General features: G+C 39.9%; 1 protein-coding gene across 1 annotated transcript in view; it reads right to left on the bottom strand.

The window, feature by feature from the left end:
* LOC134586214 (probable cation-transporting ATPase 13A4) overlaps positions 1–27463 on the bottom strand; it is an 81423-nt gene that overhangs the window by 49942 nt on the left and 4018 nt on the right. The window contains exons 2-10 of the mRNA XM_063441710.1: positions 22246–22419; positions 17329–17463; positions 13707–13777; positions 13538–13618; positions 11468–11537; positions 8737–8871; positions 8037–8109; positions 3573–3704; positions 1348–1518 (exon numbers count right to left, since the gene is read on the bottom strand). Coding sequence (XP_063297780.1) covers positions 1348–1518; positions 3573–3704; positions 8037–8109; positions 8737–8871; positions 11468–11537; positions 13538–13618; positions 13707–13777; positions 17329–17463; positions 22246–22419 — 1042 coding nt within the window. The remainder of the gene's footprint in view (positions 1–1347; positions 1519–3572; positions 3705–8036; positions 8110–8736; positions 8872–11467; positions 11538–13537; positions 13619–13706; positions 13778–17328; positions 17464–22245; positions 22420–27463) is intronic.

Raw genomic sequence — 27463 nt, 5'->3', positions numbered from 1 at the left:
CAAGGATAAATCTGAATGCCATTCTGGGGTCAAGAAATAATTTTTTTCCTAGTTTGTTGCAAAATTGGAAGTGCTTAAAACTGGGTTTTTTGCCTTCTTTTGGATCAACAGCAAAAAACAAATGTGAGGAAGGCTGAACTTGATGGGCGCAAGTCTCTTTTCAGCGATGTAACTATGTAACTATGTAACCTGAATTCTGAATGAACCAAAATGGGTCCACTATCGCGCTGTTCAGTTTATTCAGAAATTTGATTTGGTTTGATTTTATTTCAGAAATATACAGAACAGACTGTAATTCAGGCAAATTTCTATTCGGATCAGACTGATTCTTCAAGTCTAGTGAAAGTTTATTTGCTAGTGTGAGAATTCAAAGTGAATTTCAAAGAAAATTCCAAATTTAAGACCAGAGTATCCAAACTGAAAGCATAGATGATTAGGGAAATTTTCCAGTTTGATTGTTTGGGCGTTAAATTTTAAATTCACTTTGAATTGTCACTTAAATGAATAACCTTGTGAGTGTTCATAAAGACTGTCATGTGTATGTGTGTTTGGTTAGAGGCTACACTGTGTGTGCATATGTGTTGTAAGGGAAGAGAACATAATGATCCGTGATGGTCCAGTAGGTGGAGCATTTGGTCTGCACCTGCAGTATTGCTCATTCCCATCTGAAACTAGTAAAAGTATCCAAATGTTTTAATCCAAGTTGCATTAAAATGTATTGTTAAACATAATTACATTTAGAATTCCTGTGAGCTTGTTGATGTGTTGCAAAAAGTCATGTTTGGTTCTCTCATGGGCATATTTGTAAGATGCCCAAGTGCATACATGTAAGCATACTTGTAGATTTTATACATTTAGAATAAATTGTGCATTACCTTGTGTGTGTGTGTGTGTGTGTGTGTGTCTTTTTTGGTGAGTTTATCCTTTCCCATCCTGATCCCCACCCAAACACGAAAAAAAAAGACTCACCTCCGCTCTAGCATTGAGGCCAAGTTCTCCCTTAGCCCAATCATCCTCCACTGATGTCTCTCCTCTTCACTGGAAGAGGGCATATGTCAAAGAGGGTCGACTAAGCGGAGAACATGGGCATCCTGTAGAGGAAGCTGCGCTGCCATTGGCTGTTTGTCAACAGCATACTTAAGTGCTGAAGGCAGATAGAAAACATCTACAGAACTTATATTAGTCAATGACTAGTGCTTAAATGATGCTGCAGGGAGTGGAGTTACAGTTCCGGAAGCCGTGCATTGCTTATGTTTGTCTACAGAGATTTCAAGGCTCTGCCCCTCTTTGCATTTGGTGTGTATGTGTATTATTATATCTAAATATTCGAAGTTCTTGATAACTCACCAGTTTTCAACACAACCGCTTTTATAAGGCAGTTACCAGAAGGCTGTGACTGGATAATTTCAGTTCCACAAAAGAGGATATGGCTTTTGTAATCTTCAGCACTGTATGCTTTCCAAGGAACTGTGTTGTTAGTATGTGGTAAAGGTGTCTTTGTCACTGGTACACTTTCCCCTGTAACATAGCAATTTTTTGTCAAATACTATTAAGCAGATAGCACTCTGGCAGTCAAATTATGCCAAGTATGCAATATCCTAACTGAAATTATGCAGGCATACAAAGTAGCAAGACACTTTGACGAGCACAAGCACTCCATAGGAAGCATGGTAGCTGTTTGCTATTTACTAGCCTTGCTGTTTTATGGGCTTAGAACACCCTTTTTTATAGTGTAAATGCATTTGTTTATAAGGTCAATGTTGCCCATTTATCTGGCCCTCCTTCCCAAAAGGGGATAACCCTTTGCAAACACCCATACTCTACATACTCTAACCCTAAACATTTTTCAATAGGAAGACAAATTCCACAAAAAATATATATTTCTTAGCTTTCCCCAAACTGCTCACTAACCTTGCATGTTGCTGCACTTTGCAGGCCCACACTCGAAAAATCACAAAAAGAATAAACTGTCACATCAGAGAATTTTTGCACAATTTTGTTTTTGTATTAACATTGCATGCCTAATTGTCCTATGCAGCCAATGCACACTGTGTACTGTAATTTAATCCCCACTGTGTCATACAAGTGGGTGCATGCAAGCATATTGTAGCCCCAAGGAGCCAAAGCACAGCTTAGCGGAGGAGGGCCTTGACAGGGGTGAGGAGGCGGGCTTAGGAGGAGCTGGCTAGGACTGGGGGATTGTGGGAGAGAAGGGGCTGGTCTACTTAAGTAGGCAGCCATTTTAGGTAGAGCACATTTAATTTCTTACCTGGCCGAGTTTGTCCCACCCACCCTCCCTGGGTTCCTTGTTGGCATAGATGAGGGTATCCCGTTTTGTCACAGCGACGGGATAGGGAGCCGAGGAGGAGGAAATAGGCTCCCATGAGGAACGTCACGGACATGGATTGTGGTCACTGGTGGTTGGTAGGTTTCGAGTCCTGGAGGTGTCTCAGAACCTGGTGGGGTAGGGGTATCCGGGTATACCCCTGCCGTGGTTATTTATGGTTGCCACTTAAACTGTTATGTTGGAGTAAGGTTGCAAATTGTTAAAGATATATATATATGTGTTAATATGTTGGGGGTCATTGCCCGTTATATTAAAAGAAGGATGCGGATGCGAGGGCGGAGTATGGGGGCAATGACCCATATTTATATATTAAATTATTATTATTATATTGTTTATGTTATTTATTATTATAATGGTTAATAAAAGCTGTGGACAATTTTACCCATATACCATAGTGTCAGCGTATTATTGGGTTAGGTATGTGGGGGGTTTTTGTCCAAGGTTCCAACTGCCCATATGGCGACTCTACACCTGTCAAGAAATATTAAAGAAATGAACAATCTCTGCAGATGCCCAAATGCAGATGACCATGTCAAGAAGAAGGTAAGTACACTAGGTTTATACTTACCTCCAGTGTGCAAGTCTGTAATGCTTAGTGATGTGAATAAACACTAAAAAAACTAATGTCTTATTTTTAAGGGTACAAATTATTATTATTATTATTAGCATTTATATAGCACCAGCAAATTCTGTAGCGTTTTTCAATATTATAGGAGGGGGAGAATTAACAATAAATGATACAATTACAAGAAAACTTACAGGAACGATAGGTTGAAGAGGACCCTGCTCAAATGAGCTTACAGTCTATAGGAGGTGGGGTAAAAAACACAATAGGACCGGATATAGCAATCATACAAGGTGGGAGTAAAGCAGAGTTGGGTGTAGAGAGTAGAGTGCTGCCGTTTAGGAGAGAGCAAGGGACAAGTATGTGAGGTAGAGGTTACTCTGGGAGGCCATGAGCTTTCCTGAAGAGATGGGTTTAAATTTTTTTTTATATGATTGAAGACTAGGGGAGAGTCTGACAGCGGTAGGCAGGCTATTCCAAAGGAAGTTAGCCACCCACAAGAAGTCCTGCAAGTTTTAGTTGGCCTTATGGGTGCAAGCAGCGGACAGGAGAAGGTCATGGACAGACTGGAGAGACCGAGAAGGAGCATACCTATGGATCTGTGAAGAAATATAAGACTTTAACGTGTGAAAGAAAATGTAGCAAAATTTAATACAATACCTGTCAACATTCCTTCATTGACCCTGCATCCTCCTGTTATCAATATGACATCACATGGTAAATAAAACTTTCTTGCAGTTATAATGATTACGTCTCCAGGAACTAAATAACGAGACTCAATTTCTTCAATAGCTATAAGTAAAAAAAGAAAATAATAGAAAAGGGAACATACAGAAAAACATCACATGCATTTAGTAATTTATTAGTAATACAGGGAACAGAAAATAGGTGCTAATTTTATATGCTTAGGAAGTTTAACTATGGAATAATTTGCTGAAAGCAAATCATGTAGTATTGTTATTAAAGGAACACTATACTCACTAAAAATTACGCATAATGAAGCAGTATCTGTGTATAGATCATGCCCCTGAACTCTCACCGCTCAATTATCTGCTATTTAGGAGTTAAATTACTTTTGTTTCTGTGTATGCAGCACTAGCTACACCTCCCCTGGCTGTGACTGACACAGCCTGCATGAAAAAAAGTTTCATTTTTCATCAGATGTTAACTTGCTTTAGAAGTTTCCATCTCCTGCTCTGTAAATTGAACTTTCTATTTCTAGCAAACTGTTAACAGGGCAAGAGATAAGAAATTCTAAATTAAAAAGTTGCAATAAAGGACGTTTAATCAGTAGATCTCTCTTTACAGGAAGTGTTTAGGAAGGCTATGCAAGTCACATGCAGGGAGATGTGGCAAGGGATGCATAAACAAAATGATTTAACTCCTAAAGGCAGAAAATTGAGCAGCGAGACTGCAGAGTCATAATTTGTACACCAAAACTGTTTCATTAAGCTAAAATAGTTTTTGTGACTATAGTTTTCCATTAAGTAATAGATAACAGCTTATGTTCAATTAATTAGCGCTCACAGAAAGAAATTGGTATTACCTTGTACATACAATATTTCAGGTAATCACACAAACAGGTTTTTCTTGTAACCTACATATAAATAGATAAAACACAATTTCCAGAGCCTTTTAAAAGTTGGCTCTAAACTTTTAAAAGGCTCTGGAAATTATGAGTTTGAAGAAAATCTTTTTTCCTCACTTTGACATTGTATATACAGGTTACACTATGTGTGTTTTATCTATTTATATGTAGGTTACAAGAAAAACCTGTTTGTGTGATTACCTGAAATATTGTATGTACAAGGTAATACCAATTTCTTTCTGTGAGCGCTAATTACCTTTTTTCTTTTCTCAATCACATTTGTAAGTATAATCGGTGTCACTACACTTGGGTAATTTTAGCTGCACCAGGTTTGAGAAATAAATAGCGCCTCTGTATCCTTTATTTGTTTTTTAAATATATATGTTCAATTAATAACAATGACGATGAGACAATCAATACAATTTTATGAGTTTATTCAGTTAATAAAAAGCAACCTAACACTATTTCATCCTGAAAGGATGCTTGTCTTGAGAATTCTCAACAATTCCAGTTTAGTCAATAAGCTTAACCCTAACACGTCATAATTAACCATGAGACCTAAGAGATTTTTCCCTTAACATACTCTTCAATATATTCATGTACACATGGTTATTTACTTAAGTGAAAATTACAATGAATTCTAAATATATTTCAAATTTAAGGTAAAAAGATATGAATTGGAAAAATCCTCCAATTCAGCTGTGCTTCTAGTTCAGCTCCTTAATCTAATATTTGAAAGTTACTTTGAATTCCTTTATATTTATTATCTTTTCTTCTTTGTGCTCAATTTCAGTATCTGGGCGCAGCCATCTTGTTCTCCTCTGTCCACGATGTCTGCTATTTACCCTTCTGTTGGACTGATTTTACTGATGGGTTGTGGGTACATGTGATTGGCAACTGAAGGAGAACCCTATTTTAAGCTCTGCCCATTGTCAAGTTTTATCATAATGAAAAGTAGTCCCTGTTTATTTTAAAGTAAAAAACTAGCCGCCCATCCCATGTGTTCCCTATTAAGGGTTAATAATGTATAGGGGTGTATATAAAAAATACCCCTTTCTGTCTCATTAGAGATTTTTGCCAGAGGCTCAAGGAAGCAAGGTGAATGGTTAGAGTTAGTACCCACCTAGGGGGGTCTGCCTTGATGTGGCAGGTGGGCTCAACCTCTCATGGCCATTGGAGGTAACTAAAAGACCTCCATTTGTTTTAAAAATACATAGGGATAAAGGAGAGAGCGCAAGTAACATATTTTTCTTTGGTTTTTACTATGTATTGGGGCTGATGTGTACTGTAGTCATTGCAGCCGCCCAGTAGTGATGGGAGTTGAGCGCAGGACTTTTCTTTCTGCATTTGTATCCAATTTTTGTATTACTCAGCCTTGTTACAATGCAGCCGCCCATCCCATGTGTTCCCTATTAAGGGTTAATAATGTATAGGGGTGTATATAAAAAATACCCCTTTCTGTCTCATTAGAGATTTTTGCCAGAGGCTCAAGGAAGCAAGGTGAATGGTTAGAGTAAGGACCCACCTAGGGGGGTCTGCCTTGATGTGGCAGGTGGGCTCAACCTCTCATGGCCATTGGAGGTAACTAAAAGATCTCCATTTGTTTTAAAAATGCATAGGGATAAAGGAGAGAGCGCAAGTAACATGTTTTTCTTTGGTAAAAAACTAGAGTGTTCATGAAAAAAATAAAACAACACAAGGAGCGATATATGCACAGATGATATCAAGTTTATTTTCTATGAGAGTGTTGCCTTAGGGTTGGTGTTATTCTTATGGCAAATGCAAATGTTTCTGTAAAGGTTAGGGCATGGTGTTCCGGTGTCCCACTGTCCTGGACTGCCCGGCATTAGTGGTAGTTGGTAACTGCTATTTGCTGCTGCTGATGCATTCAGCCCTTTTTAGTAGAGGACTAAATTGATATGAAAATCCCTAAAGCCAATTCTGCATAAGATTAGTGGTGCTACTTGCGACCTCCGCTAATTAACTTTAGGGATTTCAATACAGCATGATATCCGTTAAAATATTAATTAAACAAAATATTTGCATGGATAGCATATTATATAGACCATCAGTGCAGGTCAGGACCTAGAAAATATAATATATGTTTATGTGGTATATTACACAATCACAGTCTGTACTTTTCATTAGGTATTTCATTCCAAGCACAGGTGTGTTTATACCACAGCCATTTGTTTATTAAAAATCATTAATGCAGGAAAACTTTATGCATTTTATCTTATCTCATATAGTAAGTCGTGCAGGTATTTTGTTACTACCAGATAACCATCCAGCCACAGCCTAACATGATCTTGAATTGTTCCAACAGGTGTGATCATTATTAAACAAAAAAAAAATTTCACTGCAGCAAACACACGCAGGATAATAAGCTAAACTTGAAATATAAAGTCAAAATCTTAAGATAAAGCTTCAGAAATGCACTAAATGTATTATTTTTCAAAATGTCCTACCCTTGAATGTGCTCAGATGGGAGGCCATCTGAAGCAATCTGAAATGACCAGATATGGAGACAAAATAGTATAAATAGCACAGAGATTAACCAGGATCTGATTTTTTTTTTTATCAATTTAGGATCTAACCTCCAATAATGAAAAATCTTTGAAGTATACTGGGATACCCCAGAAATCTATCTTTGATAGGGCCCTGCTATTACCTCACATCAGTGTGGGATTTAACAAAAAAGCAAGACATGAAATGTTTTTTCCCCATACTCTGGATAAATATCAGGAGTTTGAATGATCTCATATAGTAGCCAGTGATAACCTACCCAATAGTCCTGCTTACCACCTTATGTGACAGAGAGGAATTAATACATGGAGCTGGGATGGGAATGGTTAAATATAAATGCCAGGCATCCAAGGATTTCATTTACCAAGCTGGATTTATATTTCATACTCCCTCCCACCCTCTAGAACAGTAGGTTGTTGATGAGGAGATATTCATTAGTAGGGATCTCAGGGACACCTCCTATACTAATATTTCTACAGTTCATGTGCAGCAAAGTGAACTTGTCAATGACCACTGGTCTTTCTTAGTATCAACTTCCCATACAACACAAGTGATGACCATTTATTATTCCACATATAAAGAGGGCTTGCTAAGCACACCACCATTATTAGCCATAACCAAACAAAAACTGGGAGATGCCCAAATTGCAATTGGAATACACCTCCCCCATACAATGTCAGGTTGGGCCAAGCTGAATATGGTAGTTCAACCCAAAAACGCAAGTATACTATATTTTCATTGAGAAAGAAAGTTTTTTCTTAAGAAATCTCTTGGGTAAAATTGTGCATATTTATGAATGAAAAACAAAAACATTTCCGTCTTGTTTCTTAAATTTTGCAGAATGCAGTGGTTATGGTGCATGGAGTCTTCCTTTAAACTTTTTCCGATAGAACCAATAAATAAATTGCACAACTACTGCTTTTTGGTACTCACAGATGCAACAATGTAGATAGATCGATTTTTTTTCTCCAGGCCCAGTTAAGCCAAATATTAAGCAATATGTCACTCACCTCCATTTTTTCGAAGAATAGTAACCGTTGTATTATTATTAGATTCAAACAAGCTGTGCAATTTAACTGATTGCTTGAAAGAAAAGATAAACCAAATATAGTGCTTAGTATTTTTTACATGATAAAATTTTCTAAATTACAACACATTGCAAAAGGCAACAGTAACTTTTTGGGAAATTACATAATAAAATATAAAATATTGAAAATTACCTTTAGCTTGTGCTAACCTTATTTCATGGGAAGCTCCATTTTATTTTGATTACATATTAATAATGATTTATGGGGAGCCAGTTGTAGAGTAAAGAGTTGTTGATTACTACATATGATTTTATTTTTCAAACCTCACAAATACATTTTTGTTAAATATAGATGACACATCAATATAATTCTAAAAATCCTGGGAAGTGACAGTAACCCTTTAATACAGTTTAATAATAAAACACTGTTCAGCAATACATACACGAGATGAGTCCCATATTAACTAATACGCTATCAAACATTTTCTTGCCCCCAAAATTTTGGGGGCTGTTGAACACCCAAGATAAGCCTGTCTAAACTGATTTTTTTCATAGAACCACTATACTACTGCTAAACTCCGATTTATTGTCACCCCCTTCCTAACCCACCCGCAAACACACAATTTAAGGAACCTGGGTCATTTGGATTACATTACATAAAGGAAGTTCTTGATTGTACATACCATTCTCAGATAGTATACAGTAGCACCAGCAGACAGCAGTGTAATAATAAGGAGCACTACAGAGAACTCAATATAGCCAGTAGCAAACCAGATGATGAGTGCATAGGCTTGGGCGATATAGAACGGATTTAGTACCTGTATGAGTAATAAAAAAAATATTAAATGGGGCGGGGCTTGACCGCCATGCAGACAAGTCGCACATAGTGAGAGCTCCTGGAGAAATTTCTTAAAACCTCAAAATTAACGAATATCCACACGAGAGATCAAGCAAAAACTCTGCTGGAGCACCTCTACAAGCACGGGAGACAGCGTTTTAAGGCATCCCACTGAATTACCGGAGGTCGCACCCTGAAGCCTCTTTGGGCCTACTTGTGAGCGCAGCCGAGAGGATACAGCCGGTCCTCCAGCTGCCTACACTGCTGTGGTACATAGAGGTGAGAGGGACCCCCGTTTTCCCCCCCCCTGCCTTTGAGGGACATCACGGCACCCGCACAAGCGAGAAAAGCCCGCCGAGAGGCACCAGACCGCAGAGACAAAGCTAAAATGGCCGCCCATTGTAAGCCCAAGAAACGGAGCACACACGCCCAACATGCCGCGAACCCTCTACTGGAGCTCGATCGGCTCTGCGCGAGCCTCTGGGCAATGCTGTGGGACCGTGGGATGGCTCGCAAACTGGCAGTCAAGCTAGTGGCCACGTGGATCCAGCCTAAGACCCGTCGCCTCCACTACAGGCACCCCCCGCAAGCACCCAGAAAGGCCGCCATGACACGTAAAGGCCAGCGACCCCAAGGGCGGGACAGGATGCCTGGCTACCTGAGCAAACACACAGGCACACACACACAGGTGAGCGAAACCACGAAACCTGGCCCCCACACAAGCCACTCACCTGATCCGGGAGCCGGTGCACGGCACAGCTCATATCCTCCACTTCACACCACAGCTGCAAAGCAAGAAGCCGCAAAGCTGCACACTCCACTGAATACAGAGAGTGCTCATTCCCGGTCCAGAGGTGCCCCTGAGACACACACCGCAGGCGAGATACAAATCACAGCAATGGGCATAGGCTAAAGGGACTACCTCGATGCCCCCTGAGCGAGCACGCCTCAGTGGGGACAGTCAACAACCACCGGTCTCTCCTGCCAGCCCCCATCTTAAGGGACAATACTGGACTGACATTTCACTTTTTACTTTACAATCGATAAACAGCCTCCCCATTACCTAGCTTGTTTAGTAACAAGCCTGACCGTGCTTTTATGCAATATGCTTAAATGTGTACGACTGCAATAATAGCCAGACATGTTTTTGTTATCGTGATATATTTCTCTCCTTATCAGCTATCAGACATAGAAATCTTAGCTTGTTCTAACACTGGCAAATGATAGCAATGTTATGCTTATTGATTTTCCCTTTTATTTTTAAAATCAAATAGTCAAGCTAGCATATTTATATATTTTCACCTACTTTCTTTCTTTTGGAGTTATGTTCATCTGGTATGGTTCTAATGTATTAGCTAATTGCATGTACTTCTACTCTATGCCCGATATATATATGTGTCCACATACCCATTGGCTTGCCCCTTGACAGCATGCACCTGGCGGGGACTCTTACTCATAAAGTAGCCTGCTCATATGCTTTTCACACACTACCACTGAACCATAGCCTGCTACTCTGCTGACCACATCTTACAATAGGATGTTTTTCATGTTTAGTAAAAATTCATAGTAAGCGTGATTTCCTGCCTACATGTAGCTCAATATTCAGAACCAACATATCTATACATTAAGCTTACTAGTCCTATATACCAACATATCTTTTCAAGCTTGTCCAGCCTGCAATTTACACTATGTTGGTTTCTGTTGGAATTATTACCTTTGCCTCCCAGCTACTAACCATATAGATTTAGCTTAACGCAACATGCAATCACGTATACTATGCCTAGGCAGACTAGACGCACGTCTCACCACATTGCTAAACAGGTTACCGTGTACTTACCTAAACAGCTTTGTTCACATAAGGTTACTATCTGCCTTGTTTCACCATTTTGTCGATCCTTGACTAATCTTACCTAACAAGACCATATGCCATACCAGCATGATCAATCTGATGTTATTCTAATGTTAAACTATACCCTTTATGAAAACAAAAAGTGCTGTTCATCTGACATGTAATATATGCTGCTGGATAATCTTCAATGTTGCCAATTGCAATGTCTATGTAAACCTGTAAGTTAATGCAAAGCACTACAAAAATAAAGAATTAAAAAAAAAAAAAATATTAAATAAATGTTATATATATTTATTTAGAAATTCTTTTACCAGGAGCTATTCCTGTCCTAATGTGTTTTATACCCCACCTCCTATAGACTGTAAGCTCGTTTGAGCAGGACCCTCTTCAACCTATCATTCCTGTAAGCTTTCTTGTAATTGTCCTATTTATAGTTAAATCCCCCCTCTCGTAATATTGTAAAGCGCTACGGAATCTGTTGGCGCTAAATAAATGGCAATAAATAATAATAGTGCTTACCATTACTTCCAATGACACACATATGATACAATATAGTAAAAAAGTAGCACGTGAGACAGTAAAGTAGACATTTATTTAGAAAGAAACTTTCTTAGGTGTGCAATAGAAGAATAATGGATACAGTTATGCTTTGCACTACATTGCACGTGGTTAGTGGTTTTGTGAAAACTGTTTTTATCTATTATATTAAAGGAATAAAAAGTTTTACCTCTTTGAAAAGCAGTTTCCAAATTGGAGTAATTTCCACTTCGATTGTATTTAGTCCACATACTACCTGTCTGCAAAAGCAACACTTGTTGGAATGAAATAATATATAAATGTACAGAAATATTTTGAGTGATTAGAGCATGTTGATTTTATCATTTAATATACTGTATACAAAATATAGTAACAAGACAACATGATAATACAAGTATGCACAATAAAATCTGTGTTTAAATACACTTTTAAACATTTTAAGCTAGTATTTACATTTTAAGAAGCAACATTTATATGGTATTAATGCCATACGGGGTCCATGCCCTCTTGATATCTCTGTAACCCTTTAGGAATTTCGAGGTAGACTTTGTCCACCTCTAATATTTCCTCTCTTTTCTCAACATTTATATGGTGTGCATATTGTAGCCCCATGGAGCAAAAGCGCAGCTTAGCGGAAAAGGGCCTTGACAGGGGTTAGGAGGCGGGCTTAGGAGGAAGGAAGATAGGATTGGAGTTATGGGTAAGGGGGCTATTTAAATAGGCAGCCATTTTAGAGCAATCACTTTTAATTCCTACCTGGCTAAGTTTGTCCCGCCCACCCTCCCTGTGGTTTTGTTTACTTAGGGGTATCCCGTTTTGTCACAGCGGCGGGATGGGGAGCTGAAGGAGAAGAAATAGGCTCCCCAGGAGGAACGGGATGGAATTGGAAAATTGTGGACATTGGTGGTTGGTAGGTTTCGAGTCCTGTCGGTGGCTCAGAACCTGGTGGGGTAGGGGTATCCGGGTATACCCCTGCCGTGGTTAATTGATGTTTTGGCACTTAAATTGGTTCATGTTGGAATAATGTGATATGTTATGTATATGTATATACGTGTTATTTATATTGGGGTCATTGCCTTTTATATGGACAGAAGGATACGGGTGCAAGGGCAGAGTATGGGGGGCAATGACCCATGTTTACATGTTAAATTATTTGGTTATGTTATATTATGATATTATTCTAATGGTTATTAGTTGAAATTGTTAATAAAGCTGTGGACAATTTTTCCCATATATCTCTAGTGTCAGTGCATTATTGGGTAAGGTATGTGGGTTGGTTGTCCTGGATTCCGACTGCCCATATGGCGACTATACACCGGTCAAGTAAATGTAATAAGCACTTTTGCAAAATTTCACACACATTTGTTTGTGATGGTTTAGTACATATATCTCCTGTTTTTGCTGCTTTTGTATATTAATAAATAACTGCAGGGCAGAGCTAAGATAATCTTGTCTTCAATAGAACTAGTATTGAAGAGATGTTTGTGTAAATGAAGACTAAATGACGTCCCAAGCTAAGATTTAGGATCAACCTAAATTCAAATGTGAGATGATTCCCTTGGCAACTATGATATTTTAACAGTTGGGCCAAAAGCACATTTTCAGATCTACATGAAACATTGCATAATCATATGTTTAATTCTTTAAAGGATCGACATAGTGAGCTTGGTTCAAAGATGAAATCCTTATATATTTATTAATTCATTAACCCATCTGATGTGAGACAAAGATTAAAATATCTCTAAAATAATTTAAGCTGTTTCTAAAGAATATTTAGATGTAATATATGCATTATATCATAAAGCAACTATAATATTTAATCTAATAAGGCGACTGTGAATGATCCACAACACACAAAATGGTTTGTAAAATCTGCAAATAAGTATGAACAGTAATATCACTCTACGATTTTGTACCAATAATTAAGCAAGTTTCCTTAGTCACAATCACAGTCACAATATGCTATTGTAATAGCTTTTCTGCCAGAAGTGGATGATCTATTGCCCAACATAACTGTTGTTATGATAGACAGACACACAGACAGACAGTCAGACAGACAGACAGATATATAGATAGATAGATAGATAGATAGATAGACATACAAAAAGACAGTCAGAGAGACAGATAGATAGATAGATAGATAGATAGACATACAAAAAGACAGTCAGAGAGACAAAAAGACAAACAGGTGGAAAGATAGAAAGAGGTGTGCAGTATTCATCGTATGCATAACCTGGCATTGATGTGTGACCTGAAGTACCTTATTTCTTGCTCTTCATAACTTAAACCAGAACTAAACTTTGAGTGAACATCCGAACAAGAATATTGTTCCTCCAGAACCCTGGATTGAATAAATATAAATAAGTGTTTACTGCAGAGCAAGAGGCGAAGATTATTTGTAAAAAATATACTTTTGTAAGGCAACTCACCCAGGTTTTTGAAAACATTTTTCCAAAGCATTCCAGATATAACGAACTCTCTGCACACTTATGTAACGTATCTATAATAGAAGCACATACAAAAATACATACAAAACTAAAAACAATAATTGCACTTACATGCTGCTGAACACCTGTATGAGCAATCATTTTTTTTTTTTTTTTTTTTTATTTTTTTTTAAATTCTTTATTTTTATTGTGCATTGATTGACATACATGCATATGATGCCATGACGGCAGCGGTGATCATTATAGGTACATACATCAAAATATCGTGTCATGGCATGTGAGTATTCTGCACTTTTTTAGGTATAACAAAACAGGCTGAACTTTGGATCTAAATGTAAGATCTGAGTAACTACAAATTTATAGGAGCGTAAGGTATTGCTTGGAGCATGGTATATGCTAGGTAGGAGCTAGGTAAGGTTAAGACATACATAGTATAACATGCATAGTATAACTGTAGGTTTTGTACCACTGGTCTTCATCTTTAATTTTATGCGTATGGGAGTGAGATGATGGGACTCACTGTAGCTCTATGCCATGTGGGTTTCGTAGATAAAGCAAGCTGAGGCAAAATAAAGCAAAATCACGCTATGGAGCATGGAAATTGGAAATTGTGCTGGGTGTCCACCCAGCCAGGTGATGTAACTATCACGCTAGACTAGCTAATCTTTAGTGCTGCTGTGTATGGCCTAACGTGTAGGGAGGCCTATGGCCGAGTCAGGGTCCGCAATCATGTCTAACCAATGCCCATCTGGGGCTGTACTGATTCTGGATCTGTAACATGTCCGCTGGGCTGCAGTGGGGTGTAGCATCTACAGTCCCTGCCCCTGTTCGGGATTGCGGGAGAGTCTCTGCATCTTGTGGCACACAGTATGTGTCTCAGAGCACCATCTATTTTCTTTTTGGCCTGTTTGGGGATCTGTCGCTGGGTTCTGCGTGTCGGAGCCATATATAAGGTTGGCGTCATCTTCGTCCTAGTGCCGTGTGGAGCTCCGGTTGCCTTGCGCTTGATGCGGGTACCTGGTTTCCTTTGCTGTAGCCTGGGCATCGCAGCAGCAGTGGTTGTGGCCCTTCTCTCTCGTGGGTTATTTTCAGGTTTGTTCTGGGTTGATTTCCCCCCTAGGAGGTCAGGGTTTCCAAGGTCCCCGTCAATGCATTGTCTCCAATGCAGCGTGGGCTGTGAGGGCAGCATTTTAACTTCATGTTGCTGCCAAAATCTCTCAAATGCCCTGTCTATGCGTTGCAGTATGTCAACTGTGGAGTTGGGCTGTAACAGCTCCTGTCCGTGCAGTACTTGCCTCTGCTCAGGGAACTCGTCCGCCATCTTGGGTGCATTAGTTGGAGTCTCCATGTGGTAGATGTCGGTCTTTTGGTTATAGCGTGTGTTTGCTGTACTAGCCAGTAGGGACCGGGATGACCCCCACCGGTCCATGGGGGGGGGGGGGGTACCTTGTATGAGCGTCTCACCGCAAGGCCAAGCAGTAGGAGAGCGGCCGCCTCTCCCCCGCCTGGTCACTGGTAGGCCGCAGAGCCTCGAGGTATAGTTTCCAGTGTCTGAGAGGTTCCTGTGAGGTATCCCCAGCACCACCGGTAGGTCGGGCACACGCTTGTTTGTGCTCTGCGGTTGGGTAAGTTATTGGCTCGGGTGTTATGCCCAATCATTTTATTTTAATGCAAGAAATTATATTTCCCCCCTTTGTGCTGTATATTCATGCATTAATCACAATCATGAAAATTGCAGTAATTGTTTTATGTTCATAATTTACCTGTCCATATACATAAACTCAATAAGGGTTGGATTATCTTAGCAAAGTTAAGGTTTACTTACTGAATAGCAATTTTTCCATAGAGAATCCTGCCTTACGTTGCTAAGTAGGATACTGTCGGTATTATGTGGCTAATTTGAGAAGTGAGAGTGGGACATTACCCACATAGTGATATTGTGACACTAGTCAATTCTAGGTTGGCAGACATATTATGCCAGAAAATATGAATGTTATTACGCACACTGCAGGTCACAATTAAGAAAAATGGTATCATAGCCATTTTTGTAGATATTTCAAACCAAATAGCTGAAAATTGTTTCTGACTGAGAAATGTTGAGATAGCAAGTTGTTCATTGACACCAAAATGCCTTATCAGACAATGATCTAATTCAATGTATGACTTCAAAACACTTAAACCATTTTAACTAAGACTGTACACAAATAGATTGTGTTTATTCTGCCCAGCTATAAAATCTAATATGTGCTAACTCAAACAAAGAGGGACTTTCATCTCATGATGAATAAAATTCTTCTTATTCACCATGAAATCAAAGTCGCTCTTTGTTTGCGCTACCTAAATTTTATAGTTCTGTAGAATCAACAAAATCTTTTTTGAAGTCGTAAATTGAATTAGATCATTGTCTGATAAAGCATGTTTTCGTGTCGTTGAACAAATTGCTATCTCAACGTCCCAATGATAGAAAACATTTTCAGCTATTTGTGACCTGTAGTGTGTGTAGCAAAAAAATATTATCTGGAACACATTTCTGTAAAGAGATAGCTAACGTGAGAACCTGTATTGAACTAATCAAGAGTCTAATGACCATAAGGGTACAAGGACATTCAGACCAAGTTTAATGTTTGCCAGTTTTACTACTCTAATTATGTTAGCATTCATTTTAATCTTAAGTATTGGTGTTCTGTTAGTACTAATTATTGGTGCCTAATCTGAATATGTTGGACTGAGGACTTACTGTTGCTGTTAACATTTCATTGTCTGTCTTCTATTGTCTATGTGCTTTTAGAGAGAAATATGTTATCTTCTTGTCTTTTCTTCACTTGCTCTCTTTCTCTCTTACTCTGCAGCCATTTTGCCTTTGAAGTGCAACACCATGTTTTTCTTGCTTTATTAAATCAATCTGCTCCTGTTTAAGCCACTGGCTAAGGATTATAATTACAGGATTAAGGATTATAATTACTTTAAATGTGTAGTCTATGCTGACTTCTGCATAGGGTTGTTGTGCTAAAACAACTGGTAAATGTCAATAGTTTCTGACCTCTGATACTCCTTCCCTGCATTCCCTTTTCTATATACCTTTTTTCCCCAACCACCTGCAGGGTGCATTGTCTCTTAAAATACTGTAGGTAATGACCATTGATACCTTCCATCACAGAAAATGTTTTGAAAGAATTGTGAGGCAATGTCTTTCTTAGAACCCCAGTGTCAGAGCTCTATCTCCCTGACGTAGCCTAAGTTCCTTTATCACCAGCTGAAACTGGCACTCTTTATCCTTTTCATTTAAGGGCTCCAGGTCCAAGAAAGTCCAACATAGCAATGCCTCTGCCCATAAACATTTTGCTTATGTGAACATAACTCACTTTAGATTGTGCAATCTCATTGCTTACACTAGAAAAAAAAACAGACTGGAAGCTGTGTTCTACTCTAAGAAGTCGACGAGCTGTTCCATAGTATTACACAACATTGTTTTCCGTGTAGTCTTCCAAGTGGAATCCTTTTTGTGAGTTATACTGCTTTATCATCAACAAGTAAATCAACCCCATTTTATATACTTTCATAGTCATATTATTAGTGTTTAGGTAAGTTTTTGTCATTCACATACCTTGTTTCCTGGCTGTATCAGTGCTTTTGTAATCAGAGATTTATCATCAGAAATGATGCAGTGTTCCTCCGGTAGTCCATAATTAAAAGGCTGGACCCATCTCACTTTTTTCTTGCAATACTGCTTAAAGTCATCCTATAAACAACAACAAACAAAAAGAACAAAACAGCAACAATATTTCAAGATGTTGTTCATTTGCCAGATAAAGAAATAATCATAGCCAAATTTTCCTCATTTCAAAAAAAGACAATAGTTTGTGTTATAAAAACATCCAAAATTAAGCCATGTGCTCAAACTCCAGTTACTCCTGGGCGGCAGCAATGACTATAGTACATATCAGCCCCAATACATAAAATAAAATCCAAAGAAAAAGTTCCTTGCGCACTATCCCAAATACCTGTGCACATTTAAATAACTGAAGGTTTTTAGTTTCTCTCAAATGGCCATTCAAGTGTTAGCTCACTGGCCACGTGAAGGCAGACACACTTCGGAGGTTTTGCCTTCACGTGGCAGGTGAGTTTACACTTTAATGGCCATTGGAATAGTGCTAAAAAAAACTCCAGTTATTTAAATGTGCATATGGATTTGGAATACTGTGCAAGTAACTTTTTTTAATTTTTTTTTATTGTATGTATTGGGGCTGATATGTACTACAGTCATTGCTGCCGCCCAGGAGTAATGAGAGTTTGAGTAATTGGGCGTTTGTATTTGTTTTTGTATTACACAGCCATGTTGCAGTGCTGCCCACCCCACGTGTTTCATACTAAAGGTTAATAAGTGTGTAGGGGTTTAAAAAATTACCATTCTTTGTCTCATTTTTCTCATTGGAGATTTTACCTTTCAGCTGAAAGGAGCAAGGTGAAACGTTAGTGTAGGACTCACCTAACAGATTTTGCCTTGACATGGCAGGTGAGCTTACACTTAAATGCCAATGAAATGATACTAAAATATCTCCAGTTTTTTTTTAACATGCATAGGGATTTGGGATAGCGTGCAAGTAACTTTTATCATTGGTTTTAATAGCTTGTGTTTTATCTGATGAAATCATGCAAAATGGTTTAGCAATTTTCTCTAATGTAACCATAAATGTATAGTATGTCATTGTATACATTTTGTAAAAGTTATAATATACAGCCGGACCTGATCCTCCAAGCATAAATACCACTGCACTCACATATGCACACACTGACCCACCCTGGTATTCACAAACATGATGATTGCATTTTTAGTAGCAGGAGGCTAGCTAACTTCTGGTCCTATATGGGGAAATGGGTGTGGGTGTTAAATAAGGAGTGGAGGAAAACTTGGTGCATTTACCGGATACATATTGCTTGTCTGTCTCTTGTTATATAACATTTATTTGAAACACAGAATGCATAGCTAAAGGCAGTCACCAAACCCAGGTTGATATCCTGATGGCCCACATCTCAGCACTCCAGGGAACTGTCCCCATCCAGCACAGCATGAGCACATCAATAGATAACATTGTGTTGTGACAAGGGCACAAGGACTAGGACTTAATGAGTTTTAAAATTACTATAATCATATAACAAATTAAGAAACCTGAATTCCAAAGATGCTGGACTTCGATGCAGCACCATCAGTTGGTAAAAATATGTGCATTGACTATGATTTGCATATATTTACTAAAAATGAATCTAGTTTCTTTTGGAACAATGTTTAAATTTGGTTCTGTACAGTAGAGAAGTGACAGAGCCTAAGGGCCTGTCTTCAGGCTGCACTGCTCCTTGGTGTTTGGGATCAGCTACAGAGCTGTAAGTACTGTGGGCACAAGAGCTAGGTCTTAGAGCCAAATGTCTTTATAAAAACAGTGCTGTGAGCAGGCAGGGGGATTGCTTCCTGCCTAGGCAGATGGAACGGGTAGAAGGATTGCTTCCTATCTAACAGGATGGAGTGGGCAGAGGGATCAATTCCTGTCCAAGAGAACAAGGTGGCAGATGGATCAATTTCTGCCTGAGTGGATGGAGTGGGCAAAGGGATTGATTCCTGCCTGGAAGACCAGTCACCCCCTGTTTCTGTTACAAATACTTTCTTTCAAATTTTCTGGGAAAAACTGGCCATTTGTTTTATGCACTGTGCACTGTGTTCTATTATCTCTTGGAGAATTGCACACAGGAACAGAAGGGTTGAGGGCAGGTTCGGACTGGCCCACCGGAATACCAGGACATTTCCTCATGGGCTGGCATACTATCGGGCTGGTGCGCAGCCACCTAGTGCACACCAGCCCGTGGGTCACACGGCAAAATTACACAGTAACTGGCAAGAGAAATGCACTCCCCTCCTGCCGGTCAGAAAGTGTAGCGTGGCCGAGCAGGCAGAGCGCGGGTAGATGACCTTCGGTTCCCCTACCTGGTCTGACAGGTAGTGCTCGCAGAGAGCACATTACTGCTTCCTGTCAGACTGGGTAGGGGAACAGAAACTCCTCTACCACGGTCTGCCAGCTTGGCCATGCTACAGCAAGGTGCGGGGAGCTAAAATGGGACACATGGGGGAGCTATAATGGGACACATGGGGGCTGGGGAGGGGGATATAATGGGACACATGGGGGTTGGGGGGCTATAGGGACACATGGGGGCTGGAGAGGGGGCTATAATGGGACACATGGGGGCTGGGTAGGGGGATACAATGGGACACATGGGGGTTGAGGGGCTGAAGGGACACATGGGGGGCTGGAGAGGGGCTATAATGGGACACATGGGGGCTGGGGAGGGGGCTATAATGGGACACATGGTTACTGGGGAGGGGTTATAGGGACACATGGGGGCTGGGGAGGGGGCTATAATGGGACATATGGGACTGGGGGGGCTAAACGGACACATAGTGGATGGGAAGGGAGCTTTAATGGGACACATGGGGCTGGGGAGGGGGCTATAATCGGACACATGGGGGCTGGGTAGGGTGATATAATGGTACACATGGGGGTTGGGGGCCTGTAGGGACACATGGGGGGCTGGAGAGGTGGCTATAATGGGACACATGGGGGCTGGGGAGGGGGCTATAATGGGACACATGGTTACTGGGGAGGGGTTATAGGGACACATGGGGGCTGGGGAGGGGGCTATAATGGGACACATAGGGCTGGGGGGGCTATAGGGGCACATGGTGGATGGGGAGGGGGCTTTAATGGGACGCATGGGGCTGGGGAGGGGGCTATAATGGGACACATGGGGGCTGAGGGGGCTATACGGACACATGGGGGCTATAATGGGACACATGGGGGCTGGGGGCAATAGGGATACATGGTGGCTGAGGAAGGGGCTATAATGGGACACATATGGGCTGGGAGGGCTACAGGGACACATGGGGGCTGGGGAGGGGGCTATAATGGGACACAAGGGAGCTGGGGGGCCATAGGAACACATGAGGGCTGGGGGTCTATAAGGACACATGGAGGGATGGGGAAGGCTAGAATGAGACACACAGAGGTGCTGGGGCCAGGGAAAGAGACTCAAAGAAGGGCTGGGTAAGGGAGAATGAAACACACAGAGGAGATGTGGGGAAAGAGACACACAAAAGGTGCTCTGGCCTGGGAAAGAGACTAACAGTAGGGCTGGGGAAGGGGAGAAAGATAAAAAGTGGCTGGGTCTAAGAGACACATGAAAGGGGCTTGGGGGAGAAAGACACAAACAAAATGCATCTTCACTTGTGTCTCCTGCTCTCCCTCTAATTTAGAGTTGACCGGTGAGAGAAAGACTTTGTATTTTTGTATTAAATGGACAATATAGTCACCAGAACTACTACAGTTTAATGTAGTAGTTCTGGTGTCTATAGCCTGTCCCTGTAAGCTGAGCACTGTAAATGCTACCTTTTCAGAGAAAAGGCAGTGTTTACATTGCTGCCTAGGAACATCTCTAGTGACAGTCCCTCAGGCGGCCACTAGAGCTGCTTCCTAGTTCAGTGCAAGTGTGCAGAACCTATGTTGAGCATCTCCACACTCTGCATGGAGGGTCTGAATGCTCTCTATAGAGATTCATTGATGCAATGCATCTCTATGAGGAGATGCTGATTGGTGTGGTAAAACGCAGCATTTTGCCACACATACGCAATAGCCTCCCAATGCTTTCCTATGGGAATTGAATTGGCGTTGAGATCATCCATTTGTCAGCCAAAGTGAAGAGCACAGTCTTGTTACTTGTTAATATAACGTCACTTTTTTACTACTGTGCAATAACATACATTCACTATTTAAATCCAATTACCAAACTTTCCCTAATATGTCAAGGTAGTTGGACTGAAACAGTGATTATATGCAAATGCAAATCTGCTTACAACAAATCTCTTTTTGTTTATTTTGAAGCCCTATGAGGGCTTTCTTTCACATTTGAGTGATCGTTTTCAGTTTTAAGGTTTTTTCCCGCTTTCATATCTGCACACTATACTGGTGCGATGCATTATGGGGCTGGTTTATAATTTTTTTCCAGGGCTGATTTTCAATCCCAGTCCGGCCCTGCTGAATGAGCTTACATGCTGGAGGGAGTGGGGTATAGTGACACAAAGGGTATAAGTCGGGGGTAATAAAATAGGTTGCTAGAAAGGTATTTACTAAAGACTTAGTAGGTTAGTTTTGACATTTGCAGGGTGAAGGGAGGGAAAGCTGTTATCAGTTTAATTGATATGCTTTCCTGACGAGGTGAGTTTTCAATGATTTTTTTGAAGAAATGGAGAAGAGAGTTCCACAGGAAAGGTGCAGCCCTGTGGAAGTCTTGAAGGCGAGTATCAGAGATGGGAGTACAGACAGAGGATAGACGTAGGTCTTCGGCAGAACGCAGGGGCCTAGATGGGACATACTTGTTTATTAGGGAGGAGCCAAGGCTGAAATGCTTTTCATATTGTTGGGTTGGCTACTAAAATCATTAGTGATACCCTTAATTATAGTATATCCCTAATAATACTTACAGTTGTTTGGAGCAACACTACATTAGCACTTTCCAAGTTGCATGGGACACATTGACACCAGACATCCCACTCTGGTTTCCAGTAAAAAAGAAGTGGAAGAATGCCAAGAGAAAAGATATATCCCACAACACACAGGACCTGCCGCCAACGCACGGTTCTGTATCCAAACAAGTCCTGTCAATGTAAGGAATTTGACTTTCATGAATAATTAATGGTAATGTACATCATGAACAGTTATTATAATGAAATGAAAATTTCTCTTTAACTGTATATACATATTTTCTTGGGGCAGAGACCTCCCATCTTGTACCCTAAAATATAATTTTCTTTTATTTGCTGTACTTACTGTTCCTTTACTCTATCTTGGCGTTTAAACATAAACTAATTTGTAACAAAAGCTAGTCAATAAAGAATCACTTAACAAGGAAATCAACACTGGCTTATGCTCTGACTTCTGAATACTCACATTTGACCTAAAATTGCTAGAATCACACTAGATAATTACTTCAACTGCAAAACGAGGGATTTGAACATTTGCATAACAGTAGAAAAGCATTATACTTGGTTGGAACTGTCCTGAAATTATATTGGTCTTATAGCTATGATGCTAGGCTACGCTATACATTCTCAGCATGTCAACTGTCATTTTATATGAACCATTTGGTTGGCAGAATTTAATATGTTTGGGTCTATTCACTAATTGCTAAATTTTCATTTACAAATTCTTCTTATTACATTCAGCGCAATTTTCCTGCATTTGTCTGTCGAAATTCATCAGTAGTTTACTGTATTTACTAATAACTAAATGCTAACCAATAGACTTGAGCACAGTGGAAACATTAAAGAACCACTATAGTGCCAGGAAAACAAACTAATTTTGATATTTAAAGGTGATATTTACATTTTTCATGCAGTGATTTACGTTCGCACACATCCTTATAATTAAAACATACAAAATCGAACATTAGGGTGTCAGTGTTTTTAGGTATGTTTTTTTTTTTTAGGTATGTGGTATGTGGGCCCTCTCAATTCCGATCTTGTAATTTAAATTAATGGTGTCTCTTTCATAAAGTTGTTCCACTTGTCCCATGTGGAGCGAAAAGGCTGGTTCTCTCTTAAGAGGGCGTGTGTGAGTTCTTCCATCTGTTTTATCTGTTCCACCCTGTGTATCCATTCCCTTATGGAAGGAGGATTTGCCTGCTTCCAATATTTAGGAATCAGTTGGTTGGCGGCTGTGAGAAGGTGGGTCAGGAGGGTGTGAGTGTGTTTGTTTGTGTTTGGTAAAGGCAACAGGAAGATCACATACTTTGGGGAAGGTGGGACCGTTACTTCTGTGATCAGTTTTAGTATTGTAGTTACTCTGCGCCAGAAAGATTGTATTTGTGGACAATCCCACCATATGTGGGAGGGATGGGCATTGGGTTGGTGACAACGCCAGCAAGTGTGGTGTGTGTTGGGGAATAGGGTATGTAATTTAGCAGGAGAGTAGTGCCATCTTGAGATTCTTTTGTAGTTGCTTTCCTGTGTGATGTTGCATATGGAAGATTTATGGGTTCTTTTGAAGATTTGTCGCCACTCTTGGGGTGTGATCTCTGTGTTCAGTTCCTTTGCCCATTTTGCAGTGAATGTGGGAAGGTCATGTGTCCCTGTCAGTGTAATTAATTTATATTTTTTTGAAAGTAACTTAGTTTTAAGAGGGTGTGAGGAGCAGAGTTTCTCAAATGTCTTGAGTTGTCTCGCTCCCGATGGTAGCAGTTGTCTAGATTGAGTGAAGTGTGACAGTTGATTATACTGTATGTGTTGTATCCCTGTGTGGTTTTGGGATGGGAGGAGTTCTAATAATGTTTTCAGTCTATTACCTTGAGTCATATCCCTCAGTTGTAAGTGAGATTGTGTCTGTGAGGTATGTAATAGTCTACCCTTGAGTCCTGTTTCGAATGAGGTGTTGTATGTTATCGGATATAGTGGGGAGGGGAAGTGGGAGATATCTGGGTGTTGGCGTTCCAGTTTCCATACTGTCAGTGTGGCTTCTATTGTCGGATGTGGTCTAAGTTTGAGTAGGTGGTTTGGTTTTTCATACCAAGGTATAGTTTGTATGGGTGTCTTGAAAAAAAGAGTTCTCAATCACTCACCATTGTTGCGTGGAGCGGGAGTTCGACCATTCAAATATTCATGAGAGATGTACGGCTCTTTGGTATCTGTCTAGGTCTGGTAGTCCTATCCCTCCCTTCTCCCTTGGCCTTGTCAGGAGTAAATGTGTTAGTCTATTGTGTTTTTGTGACCAAAGAAAGGTGGATATGGTTTTGGGTATGTCTGTGAAAAATCTTTTTGGGATGAGTATGGGAAGTGTTTGAATTGTGCATAGTATGCGAGGAAGCACATTCATTTTGATAATGTTCATCCTGCAAAACCAACCAAATCTTGGTTTGTTCCATTTGTGTAGGTCTTTTGTTATTTTGGATTGTATGCGTGGAAATTTTGTTTCATATAGTTGCTTCAGGTTGTGTGGTAGGTGTACATCCAGGTATTTAACGGAGGAGTCAGACCAGCTGAACTCGAAGTGGTTTTTAATGTGATCGGCTAGGCCTGGTTTCATATGTAGCGGTTAGATCTCACATTTGGCAAGGTTTGCTTGGAAGTTAGAGACTTTGCTGTATGTGGCCATTTCATTGAGAATGTGTGGGAGTGTCTTGTCGGGGTGTATGATCGTGAACATGATATCATCAGCAAAAGCAAATATTTTGTATTCCTCCCTGTGAATGGGAAACCCTTGGATGAGGTAATTGTCTTTATTACCCTCTAGAAACGGCTCTAATACCAGAATGAAGAGTAGAGGAGATAGGGGGCAGTCTTGTCTCATGCCGTTACCTATTTTTACCAGGTCTGATAGCTGGCCATTTATGCGCAGTCTTGCTGTGAGTGTGGAGTATATTGCTCCCAACCAGTCTAACCATTTCGGTCCGAATCCTAATTCTATCATAGTGGCCAGCAACAAGGACCAGTCCACCCTGTCAAAGGCCTTTTCGGCGTCGATTGAGAGCAGGATACTAGGGCAGCGAGAAGTTTTCGACCAGTGCATTAGATTAATGATTTTGGTGGTGTTACTTTTGGCCTCTCGTCCCGGGACAAAGCCCGACTGGTCTAGGTGTATAAGTCCCAGGAGCAGTGGCTTTAGTCTAGTGGCTAAAATTTTTTTAAATATATATAAGGTTTATGTTAATTAAAGATATGGGCCTGTAGCTGCCACAGTTTGTCAAGTCTTTCCCCTCTTTTGGAATTAGAACAATTGTCGCTTCTAGAGCAGTGTGGGGTAGGGTGTTCTTCAGATTTTTCGTATTGAAGGCCTCTAGGAACAGTTTTACTAAAACTTGAGACATGAGTTTGTAGTATTTGACTGTAAGACCGTACAGTTATACATGATATTTCTATGTATAGACAAATAATTTTTTCAGTACAGTGAGGTTTTCACACACTTTCACTGAATCTTAGTGCAGTCAGAATATGATTGACATAATTACAACAGAATAGAATGGCATTTTACCATTCAAATTCAAACCACATATGGTCATTTTGAGCATTCAGTTACTTTTGAGCAAATAGTGGCGAATTTTACGCGTATTTGGTTGATTGAAATCTTTATTTATTTAGTGATTTGATTTAATGGCTGTCCACAAACCATTAACTATATGTTTTCAGGGATCCACTGCTGGAAGTCTGAAATGTAATTTGTACAAAACATTTGGCAGACTTCTACTAAACCAATTGTGCTGGATGAGTGTGTGCTATTTTCAGTTATATCTCATTAATGCAAGAATAATTAAAAAAAAAAAAAAAAACAGCTGAAATAATCTGCATCTGAATGGCAGGTGACTCAAGTTATGGGTATTTAGAGTTAGGAACTTAGTGATATGACCACTTTCTAAAAACTCTTAATTAAAAAGATAAATAAAAGAGAGAATACATAATTAATGGGGCATTTGATAAATGGAATACAAACGATACATTGTGGATACTTTGGATCTATTTCAAAGCATGCACCTAGAGCTGTTCTTCTGATTCTGGACTTAATGCTTGACCACTGGTGTGTTCCATACACTTGTAGTCTTTCAAACAGATTCTTTAAAATACTATGCATCTGATCTGGATCCTGGATAAATACTCACCCTGGAATTCTCAGTAGTAAACACATTCAAATCCATGGCTTCTTCTTGATTCTTAAAGACTCTAAAACAGTCTATAGTGGATCAACTAGACAAACCTGAATTATAAGGAATTTATTACATCCGGGACATAACTCTACACATCCTCCTAAAATTATGCATTTACAAATATCACCTGTTGTTTTTGGCACTCCATTCTTGGAATCAGCATTTATAAAGTTTTAATTTAAGACATGTGTAATAATCTTTAAGTACTTCTAAAGTGATTTTAACTAACCATATCAGATAATACCCAGAGGTATACAAGGATAATGCAAGGATACCTGGATTATTCAGACACTGTATCCTAAGCTTATGCGCTAATTAATAATTTAAAGTAACTCTATTACCTGTAGGTTAAGTTGGTATTATAATCCTACTGTGTTATGTATTATATCTCTCTCTGATGAGTCTCTCTGCAACTGGATTTCTGCCACCCCATCACAAAATAATGTAAAAATATTGCATATAATATCCATTGTACCTGTGCAATTTTAGCAACTGCACTTACTTTTATAGCATTTAGTTTATCTCTCGCCTTCTACATTGTAAAGTGTATTAGTGCCACATAAACAGAATACGCAAATACACACAACTAGTTGTCAAATATGTTATAGATGTAGAATGTTTATTTAAAGGGTTATTCCAACCTACATGACCACTTCTGCTTTTTGAAGTGGTTATGGTGGTAGGAGTCTGGATGAGCAGCGTTTCTAGTTGAAACACTGTACATCCAAAGTAATTTGCACTTGTGTGCCAGGGGCAAGTTGCACCCCCAGCATACGTGACTTGGGCAGCTGAGAACTCTGTTCTAGGCTGGATAATGTCAATTCTCCCTCCAACACTGAAATAAGCTTTTCCTCCACCCCCGCTAGCCCCATCTGCAATATTTTAATCCCTGCCCTCACTCTTCATCCTTTCCCTCCCTACCCCACTTCCTTTGCAGGTTTGGAGGGTGTACATGCACCCTGGGCTAGTAGAATGGTCTCAATGAAAAGCCTTTGATTGGACCTCAGCAT

The sequence above is a fragment of the Pelobates fuscus genome, chromosome 2 (genome assembly GCF_036172605.1).
Source record: "Pelobates fuscus isolate aPelFus1 chromosome 2, aPelFus1.pri, whole genome shotgun sequence".
In the NCBI taxonomy this organism is placed as follows: Eukaryota; Metazoa; Chordata; class Amphibia; order Anura; family Pelobatidae; genus Pelobates; species Pelobates fuscus.
Note: the sequence above shows the minus strand (reverse complement) of the source record. Positions and strands in the feature narration are given on the sequence as shown.